The sequence below is a fragment of the Hippocampus comes genome, unplaced genomic scaffold (genome assembly GCF_001891065.2).
Source record: "Hippocampus comes isolate QL1 unplaced genomic scaffold, H_comes_QL1_v1.1 scaffold23, whole genome shotgun sequence".
NCBI lineage: Eukaryota > Metazoa > Chordata > Actinopteri > Syngnathiformes > Syngnathidae > Hippocampus > Hippocampus comes.
The window spans coordinates 605,688-615,632 of record NW_017806066.1 but is presented as its reverse complement, the minus strand read 5'-3'; the positions used below and the strand labels follow the sequence as shown (position 1 = coordinate 615,632).

Sequence of the window (9,945 nt, the reverse complement as noted above, 5' to 3'; positions counted from 1 at the left end):
AAGGATCCAATGAAAACAGGTCATCACCGAGAGACACGTCCCGCAGTGCGAGAACAGAAACATCCTCCAGCTGGACCAACTGTCCCAAGTGTGTTCGTGAGGTCTGTGTTGCTGTTGTGCGCTGTAAATTCTCATGTATGAGAGGCAGCTGCGGTCAACTTGTCCTTTCAAGGTCCATGTGAAGATCCCCAAGTGTTGAAATCAACTCCCCGTGCGCCTCATCAAGACTTTTCATCTGTAGTCTTCTCAGTACATGGCACGCCATGTACGTGCAGGAAACCACAGCGGTGGTTTCAGCCACGATCAACATTGATGATAAAAGATGCAAGTAATCTCATTTTACTTTTCCTGACTTCGATTGCATGTTTTTTTTGGGGGGGGGGGTTGCCTAGCCGCAAACACGCATCTGTTGTTTTGGATTGATTGTGATCACTTGTCTGTCTCGCTTCTTACAAGGTTAGATTGTTGTCTTTCGCTGTTGCATGCCTCAGAGCCACGATTACCGCGAATAACAAAAAAGTGCTTGTGAACGGCAAGGAATAAAGAAACAGACGTAAATAGCTTGTCAGAAAGGACAAGATGATTCAATCAGGAGGAAATCGATGGTTGGTTTAAAGTGCTCTATGAATACAGTTGAGTTGAGAAACGCAAAAATAACACAATGAATGACAAACTTCACGACTACTTATAACAATAATAAACGATAGCAAAGACAATAACGGAGAACAAGATCCTGCACGCCTAGAGAATTGCACTTGATATGAGAGTCGTGAGCAAGGTGAAATAATCGGTATGGTTGTCGCGACAGGTGCGCCTCTGGAGGGAACGCCCTCCACTCCACATGTAATTTTAATGACCGCATACCATATCTACACACAGCAATTTATTGAAACAAGGCAAGATGCTTTTTCTAAATGCGTTAAAAGTAATACCGACAACTATGAGGTTACCATGTTGGTTTTGGCCCTCGGCAAGCGTTGCAGGTTTTCAAGTGAACCCTTTGCAAAATGAATTGCCCACACCTGGCATGAGCTATTATAGCTTCACGGGGGTCAGAAAATCCATATGGTCGTTTTAATATTTTGGTCTATTACAATATGTATATGCATGCGGGGGGTGGGCGTTGTGTGTATACAGCAACAGATTTACACAGACACGCAAAAATCACTCGCACGGCCAGCCCAATTTTCTGTGTTTGTGAACGAAAAATCGGCCCCCCCCCCCACTGTATGAGACAGATTAATTAAAAATAAAGATGAATTGAGGGGCCTATCTCATATCAGTGTCCAAAAAAAAATGCCTGCTTCTCTCCTTACACTTTTTCTCTCTATCTTATCCTATCATTTTATTCCGTGCTCACTGTACCGTGAGCAGAATAGGATTTATAGTGTTCCAAGTTGTCAAAAAAAAAAAAAAGTTTCATATGCAATGTTTCTCACAAATGTCTCCTTTATGAGCACATTAGATCCTGATGTCCTCAGCATCAGCTTCAACTGTGGTCTGACCGACCTTTGTGGGAAGTTCATCGTTCATCAGAATTATGGTCACCACAGACCAATGTAGAAATACCGGCAATGGAAGTGGAAAATGTACCAGCTCGTGTAGATAAGAATTTGTTCACCAAACTCTTGCGGTTGTTCAGTTACAACAGACAGCAAAGTGGGTGCTTTTCTTCCTCAAAATTATCAGCAAAGACCATCATCGTAAAAGCAAATATTTGATGCAGGTTCAACTAAAGATACTCTGACCTGTTTATACCACGTGAAGTCTATCCATTTATCCTTTTTTTTGAGGAGTATGACAGAGCTGAATCCAGATAACCTTGGACGGGAGCACGCTCAAGAATTCTTAGCCAAAATTGTTGGTACCCCAGTTTATGAAAGAAAAACAGTAATTGCAACAATAAATATAAACTGAATGAAAATTAACCAATGAAAATAAGGCATTGCTTTTAAATTGCACTGCAACAGAATAAATGAGCAACTCCTGAAAAGGTTGCAACTAAAATGCTTGAAATTTTGATTGTTGTACAATACTTTGTCCTTTAGTTATTGTTTAACTTGACAACTGAGAGTAAAATCGGTCCAGTTTTATTTATTTTTTTGCCAATTTCATGCCTATTATAGGAGTGGGAGTGTGTGCTCCAACAAGTCTTGTCTCTCCTTCAAGGACGTCATTTGTTTTTCCTCCAAGTGAGACACCCAGAGGTGATGCTGGCTTTCTGCAGCTCCCGCATATAAAAGCAGCGAGCCTACCAGTCCAACAACACAGGTCGTGCTTGAGCAATGTCACGGGGAGGCTGCTTGCTCCAACAGGAATCTGCATGGGGCCACAATGTGAGGAATTACCAAAGAAGATCTTTGGAAAGCGCTGAAACCTGGATACAGTAGTTCCATTTGGGATAACAACAATGAATCCCTGTCAAAGTGAATGCAATCTGGGATTTTATGGATTTCCCAACGTAATAAAGGTAAGATCACTTTGTCACCTTTTGCAATATTATCCATCAAGGGTTTCACATTTATTGTCTCACAACATGCGCTACCAGTGTCAGACAATTAATGTCACCCTGAAAAAGACAATTGTGTTACAATTAAAAAAAATATATGTGTGTGAGTGTCTAAAAATTTTAATTAGAAGGCTTCGCTTCAGATCTATTGGAAAAGGGGACATAATAAAGTACATACAAACATACACATATAACTCCCTCAGTTAAAAAAAAAAAAATCTCAACCGAGTCTCCACATATGTCCTTCAAAGAGAATGTGTGTGTTTTGATGAGCATGACTCGGCTGTTACAATGCATTTGATTATTCTCATTTAGTGGCAAATCTCGTTACCCTCACACATTCCTGCCTTGTTTTGATCTGCTCCCATTCATTACATGAATGGAAAACGGGTCTAAGTGAGTCTATGAAACATAAAGCTGCTCTCCAACTGGGTTTGTAAAAAAAAAAAAAAAAACTGTCAGAACATGTTCAGATGACAACATTGTTAGCATAATGGGAGACAAAGTGGAGCTTGGTGTTTTGATATCCCCTTTTATGACTTCTGCCAAGCATCGAGTTGTTGAGGCAACAGGTACTGAGTTGATTGGCATTCGGGGTTTTCTACCAAGGACGTGAGGTAATTAGTTATCAGGACGAAAAAAAAAAAAAAATCTTAATTATGGTGCAAATTTGGAAGTGGACATTGAATGTCATTTTTATGATGAAGTGACCACCTACCTCCAAAATGAAAAAAGGCGAATCCTGCCTGCATAAGCCTAACGTCATTTGCCTCAAGCAAAAAAAAAACAAGGAAATTGTGTTTTGTGTTGCCTTTGTCATTTAACTCCTCGTTCTTGTCAGAGCACACAAGGCAGATTACAGGAAACCGCCACTTGCCGCAATGTTTTTGGGCATAACTCACACATAACGACACAGCAAGTTCACGTTTGCTAACAGTTTAACCTTGGTGAAGGGCTCCGCTCTGCCGAGCGCTCCTCCATGAATCAGTTCATCGTGCTAATGCTGTCTTTTCCCCCTCAGAACCCTCTCAGCCATAAAGAACGACATCAGACCTGAAGATCAGCAGAAATGTCGGCAATGCAGCGTCACAACGCCTCTGGCAATTTTGCCTCTCTGTCCCCCTCGAATGACAGCGCGATCGTGCATAAGCAAGAAGTGGTACCCGTGTTCCGTAATTCCACCCGTCCGCGAATTAATCCGACAGCTGCCGGCATCACCATGACGCTGGGAATTGTGTTCAACATTGTGGCGCTTATCATTCTTGCCAAAGCCTACGCCCGCTTTCGGCGCAGGTCAAAGGCCACCTTTCTTCTCTTTGCCAGCTCTTTGGTGGCGACCGATCTGGCTGGCCACGTCATCAATGGAGCCTTGGTGCTAAGAAGATACTCGGAAGGGATTGCGAACCTGGCTGACCCACCCTCCACCTCTCGAGGAGATCTCCTAACTGATCCAGATGTCCCGTGTCTGTTTTTGGGGTGTTGCATGGTGTTCTTCGGCCTGTGCCCCCTCTTCCTCGGCTGCGCTATGGCCGCTGAGCGATGCTTGGGTGTCTCCAGGCCTCTGCTGCACGCTCGTTTGGTCACAAACGCACGGACGAAGATGACACTAGCTCTCATCTGGCTGTTGGCATTATGTGTCGCCCTGATGCCCTTTTGCAACTTGGGAGCCTACACTTATCAGTACCCGGGCACGTGGTGCTTTATCAGGGTGATGGAGGGCACCGGAGCCACAGATCTGGCCTTTGTGACACTGTTCTCTGGACTGGCAATGAGCTCACTGGCCATAGCCTTTGTGTGTAACACCATCAGCGGGATCACCCTCGTCAGAGCAAGGCTAAGGAAGAAGTCCAGCTCCCAGCGCACCTCGGCCAGGTCCCACGACACCGAGATGGTCGTCCAGCTGGTCGGCATCATGGTCGCCTCGTGCATCTGCTGGAGCCCTCTGCTGGTGAGTTGCAGCCACATCTGAAGAGTGGAAAATTCTGTGATTCTCGACCTTTAGTGAACCTAGGGAGGTATTTTATACTATTAAAAAAAAAAAATACTTTTTATTATTATAAAAGTTCCAGATACGATACAGTCACAATTTACTCACATTGCTAATAAGGCTAACAATATTAGCAATATCCGTATTAGATGACACCAGACAAGTCTCAAATTGTGTCATAAATTGTCTGTAGGTCTTTGGACTGATGTCAGCCACCCGGTCCTACAGCGGCTCCCTCGGCCCCGACAGGGACACTTACAGGGCCTTAATGGTAACGGGTGTTAGGATGGCTACGTGTAACCAAATCCTGGACCCATGGGTCTACATCTTGCTGCGACGTGCCATCCTCAAGAAGATCTACAGGATTACTAAAAGGCAAGCCAGTTTGAAGGGAAGCATGCTTCGGTCTTTCCGCTGGGATGTCAGCTCCTTTCAGAACTCAGAAAAAAACAATGTTAAGGTTTAAGAGAGTGACATCGTGCCATCTGATATTTAACATCAACCCTTGGCCTGTTCGTCTTGGTCAGGGCTTGATCCTCCAAGTGGCTTAAAAAAGAAAAAAAAAAGATCATTTGAAATACCAATGGAAGACTCATGATGCATGCTAGTTTTGGTTTGTTTTAGCCCGCTAAGGCGAAAAAGGACCTAATCTGTAACAAACTGGACAGGGTTTTTTTTTCTTTTTTGTGAATGTAAAATCAACATGTTTGCGTTGGTGCTTGTCCTCTGTGAGAACAAAATCTAATTCAAGATTATTTGTTGAAGTAGACCATGTGTCAAGTTTTGCCACAAATGAGAAGACTACTCCACAAAGTCTGAATGAAAATGAACATAATAATGTGAATTGTAAACATGTTAAATGAAATGCTGAACGACAAAAGCAAAGCACTTTAATTTTACCTCATTTTGAAGACGTGAATGTGTGGGGGAAAAAATGTATGTTTGTTTTGTGTACTACAGTGGCATGAATGTGTTTATGCTTGTCTTGTGAAAATCTTAAAATTGACAGGATGAAATAAAAATGCCAGAGTATTTATTGGACTAGTAAGAATTTGTGTTTCAAAGGAGCAGGTGAGTATTTTTTTTGCCAGTATACAATGAGACGGATACAGTTGGGAGCGGAGAAGCATTTGGTAAGAAAAGCTCATTGAATTTGGGCGAGGATCTGGATAAAAGTGCAGATCCAGCCCACCACCCGGTGAAAAAGAAATGCCACAGCCCATCTGTACTTCAGCCTCCAATAACAATGAAATTACGGATGAAATAGGCGGAGAAATTGTATTTCACTGCACAATTTCTCGTATGGACTCCCTAATTTCGAGTTGCCTGGACTTTGCATACCCCCTCAAAATTAATAATAATGTTTTCTTTATTTATGTAATAGAGATTCCCTGTTTTTGTTTACGTTTGGTCTAAAAATAAATGCGTAGTGTGTACGTTTACGTATAGTAAGTCATTCAATATTTCGGTTTACCAGAAAAAAAGACTTACGCTACGCATTCTCGACGCGTAATAATGACGTAGGCGGTTCGAACATGACGCCACCGGTTACGCAGAGCGCTTTATTTTTTCCATTGGCCGGAGAAAACCATCAATCCATCCGAGTCCAATCCAAAAAATAGTGGGTGTGACTAAATCGACGACGGTCTTCCCGCTGCAACAGACCTATGTGCAGAGGAAACTACCTAGTACCGAGGTGAGTAAGATGACAAATGTAAACGTTTGCATAGCATTTGAAACACCCTATGAACACTGTAATGTCGTCCTCCGATTGAACAGGTTCTCTCGCGAAATCAAAGTCCCGCGTCGATCAAGCTAAGCTAGCACGCTCATTTGAAGAATCGTATGTTTGGGTGCCATTTTCTCGTGCATGTCCGATTTTTGATGTCTTAATGAGAATAACTATGTCTGCGCGTTTGCGTCAGATCGTTTCCCTCGGCGTACACGTTCGTTACCGTTGTGACTCGGTGAGAACATGGAAGAGAGCGAGTTGTATTCTGAGGGTGGGCGCCGAACGTTAGCGGCCTCCGCCATCACTGTTGCTGAATTAAAATGGCGTCTCCTTTTAAACGCAAAATGAAGTTGTCCTTTAGCCACGCTCCTTCAAATGTTTTATTTTCCGTCGTACGCTAAGCGCAATAACGTGTAAATGTGCTCGATGGAATGTTACACGATTCAGCCACTGTGCGTTGTATCAGGAGTTTGTTACCGCTGAATGCGAGGTAAGGTAGTCGATTACAATATTTAAGATCTAGAAATTCTACATATGATTGTATGGGGACAAAATTAATTTGGCTCCTGTGCACCTTATGCCACGCGGTTTGTGGCTTGAATTGGCAGCAATAACTGGTATTATGCGCTATTGTTTTTTGAGAAACTTTTTTCACATCACTATGAACTACAGTTTCCTTGCTCAACAAAAGCTCCATATGGTTCACGATGCATTTAATCAGCGAATTCGCAATAACATGTTGTTGAAGAATACTGTTAACGTTTTGTGTTTTCGTGCTCTCTGCAGACAACCTACCCGACACTCCTAAATTCGTGTCTGAAACTAAGATGGTAATCACAGATTCAGACTCCTGAAATGACTCGCAACTTTGTCTTGTACATAACCACACCTCTGCTACTTTTCACTCACAGGCCCCTCCATTACGACATCGTTCCTTACGTGTTTTCTTGCATGATGACCGCCATGTCATGGCCAAGCATTCTGCCATCTACCCTTCTCAGGAGGAACTGGAGAATGTGCAAAACATGGTATCCCACACAGAACGAGCGCTCAAGGCAGTCTCAGACTGGCTGGATAAGCAAGAGAAATGTGATGGTGATGGTGTAGATGCTGATAAAGAGAGGTGAGTGTTCACTGATTTAACTGAAACAAAAAAATCAGAACAGTTTTTGCCTCAACTTACGCTTGCCTTTTTCATGTTGCAGTGACCACAAAGAACAAGTGACACGTACCCTTCGTGGCGTGATGAGAGTGGGCCTTGTGGCCAAGGGCCTTCTCTTGAAGGGAGATCTGGACCTTGAGCTGGTGCTCCTCTGCAGGGAGAAGCCAACCAACACTTTGTTAAAGAAGGTGGCTGACAACTTGGATACGCAACTGAAGGTGGGAGCAGAGCTTAATTTGTTAAAACAACATAAAGATTAAATAAACGCCTTTTTATGGCAAAAGTGTTTCATAACTATTTCATCCTCCTCCTGCAGGTTGTCACCGAAGAGCAGTATGATGTGAGTCAAGACATCGAAAAGGCCTGCATCGTGATCAAGAACACAGAGGAGCCCCCACTCACCCTCACCATTCATTTGACGTCCCCGTTAGTTCGTGAGGAGATGGAGAGGGCTGCTGCCGGTGGTAAGGCCCAAAAAGACTGCGTTTTTCTTTGCTTTTCTTTTTATGGCACCCCTACACCTCCAGTCGGGAGGCCATGCAGACAAGTTAGATATTGTTTATTGGGCCTTCAATGGAGCTAGGGGACAAGAATCCACTGTCACATAATGAAACTGTGCTATACTTATAGCTCTGTAGACACTCTCATAGTTCCATGTGATGTAATTATACATTTTTGATGGCCCAATATACAGTATAGGGCAGGTAGCTTTCCTGTGTGCCGAAGACAAGAATTTGTCTTACCTCATTCTGATCAAGGTCACTGGAGAAATGAAGGCTTACTGAGAATTTCAACCAACACAAAAGAGACCACTTTGTTTGCATGTGTTTTATCATTCATGAACGGTTTGCATTGCAGCAAAAATGAGTAGCACAAGGTATCGTGAAACTGTCCTTGCTTGGCTAACCCGGCGGTGGGCTTTTGACTGCAAGTTTTTCTCCGCAGGTTGCAGATAAGGACAAGAAATCCCATATTCCACATTGATGCCCCTATTGGTCCTTGGGGTTTGACCCCCCCCGTCCCCACCCCCATACTTTACAGAATCTTCAATTGCAGTTAGGCAGCGGCAAGTGTTCGTTGGTAAATCTCTCCATAGCCTTAATTAAATGTCAAATAATGCCACGTTTCCACCAAGCGGTCATTTCCACTTTAGTATGGTTCGGATTAGCTAAACTCTGATCAAGCTTGAGATAGAGATGGATATTGATATGCTTTTCAATACTTCAATACTACCACACTTTATGATGCTGTTTATCAATCCGGTGCATTAACGGTAGTCTTACCGATATATATTTTTTTAAAAAACCCCCACCAAAACAAAAATAGCGGAACTCGTGCTTAAAATGAAAACACAGTAAAGTGCACACGTGCGGAATGAATCGTCACCGTTTGGTGGAAATGAGGATGAAGGATTCAGGAGGCGCTAAACCATGGCCTGATCTGCAACCCTGTGCTGATGGGGACCCCCCAGTTTGGGTCTTTGCAAGCCATCAGTTTTGCTGCAGTGCAGACTTGTTTTGATACCCACCTTTTGTGTACCTGATAACATGTACCTGTGGTTCCAATTCTGATTCTCTTTGTCAAGCCTTCTAGTTTGTCAATTTTAGGGACGCTGGACCTTTGACCAACTGGCCGCTCTCTGTCTCGGAAGGGGCAAAGTGCAGCGTACCCGGTATTGAGGCAAAGGGGAGGGGCTCTACCTCCTGTCAATCTCAAGGGGGGGAAAAAAAAGCACAACACTGATGCAACCATGGAGATGCAACCTCCGCAAACACGTTTCCATTTCCAAACGCCAACTTTATTCACGTTAATGGTGCCAGTTGATTTGAAGTGGATTTTGTCCCTGCGGTAACATGCAACACCATACGAAATCGGAGGTTCCGAGCATTTGGTGGTTCTCCAGCGGAGGAGACCCCCTCCCCTTACCTCTTCTCCCTGTGGTTTGGGAAAGCTGCCTGTGTTCCCCCGGCCGGATGACAGAACTCCCCTTGGTCAAACTGTACCTTGTCTTCTTATTCCACCTGCCAATAGAAACGCTATCAGTCAACGATCCCCCGGATGCTCTGGACAGGCAGAAATGCATAACTGCCTTGGCGTCTCTTCGCCACGCTAAGTGGTTTCAGGTTTGGATCTTGTCTTTATTTGTTTCTAAAACAGAAGTCGTTTCAAGTTTGATTTGTCTTTCTGTGTTTCATTTGGCCTTTGTATTTATCTTTAATGGCTCTTATGGAGTGCACTTCTGTCGTGATTATTTGAAACCTCTGCCATCACAATGCTCTCAAGTTAGTTCCTTGTTCGGCTGCAAGGTTATTTCAGTTCTCCTTTTAAGCTCGCAGCTGTTTATTTGTCAGCATTCATTTCTCTTCAAAGCCACGCTCATGTCGGCAAAAATACAACTAACCGGGTATTCAGGTGCAATATTTCAATCATTCCCATCTTAAAGGTTAGTAGTCGTGCAAGCGAAGAGAAAGTGTGCGAAAAGGACAAGTCACATACATTTTTGTGTGTGTGTGTGTGTGTGTGTGTGTGTGTGTGTATATATATATATATATATA

At 43.5% G+C, this 9,945-nt stretch overlaps 2 protein-coding genes across 3 annotated transcripts in view; both read left to right on the top strand.

Moving 5' to 3' along the window:
• The first annotated feature begins 1,930 nt into the window (after nucleotides 1-1,930).
• On the top strand, nucleotides 1,931-5,547 carry LOC109530041 (prostaglandin E2 receptor EP1 subtype-like). Its single transcript, XM_019893547.1, has 4 exons — nucleotides 1,931-2,470; nucleotides 3,531-4,457; nucleotides 4,690-5,001; nucleotides 5,064-5,547. The coding sequence occupies exons 2-3, from the start codon at nucleotides 3,579-3,581 to the stop codon at nucleotides 4,960-4,962; spliced, it is 1,152 nt and encodes a 383-aa protein (XP_019749106.1). The 5' UTR covers nucleotides 1,931-2,470; nucleotides 3,531-3,578; the 3' UTR covers nucleotides 4,963-5,001; nucleotides 5,064-5,547.
• A 534-nt stretch (nucleotides 5,548-6,081) lies between these two features.
• The window catches only part of ilf3b (interleukin enhancer binding factor 3b), a 10,161-nt gene continuing 6,297 nt past the window's right edge, over nucleotides 6,082-9,945 (top strand). The window contains exons 1-6 of one of the 2 annotated variants that reach the window (XM_019893545.1): nucleotides 6,082-6,192; nucleotides 7,015-7,058; nucleotides 7,140-7,351; nucleotides 7,434-7,608; nucleotides 7,707-7,854; nucleotides 9,422-9,513. In XM_019893545.1, coding sequence (XP_019749104.1) covers nucleotides 7,056-7,058; nucleotides 7,140-7,351; nucleotides 7,434-7,608; nucleotides 7,707-7,854; nucleotides 9,422-9,513 — 630 coding nt within the window. In that variant the 5' untranslated portion in view covers nucleotides 6,082-6,192; nucleotides 7,015-7,055. The remainder of the gene's footprint in view (nucleotides 6,193-7,014; nucleotides 7,059-7,139; nucleotides 7,352-7,433; nucleotides 7,609-7,706; nucleotides 7,855-9,421; nucleotides 9,514-9,945) is intronic. The other variant, XM_019893544.1, reaches the window with a different exon arrangement.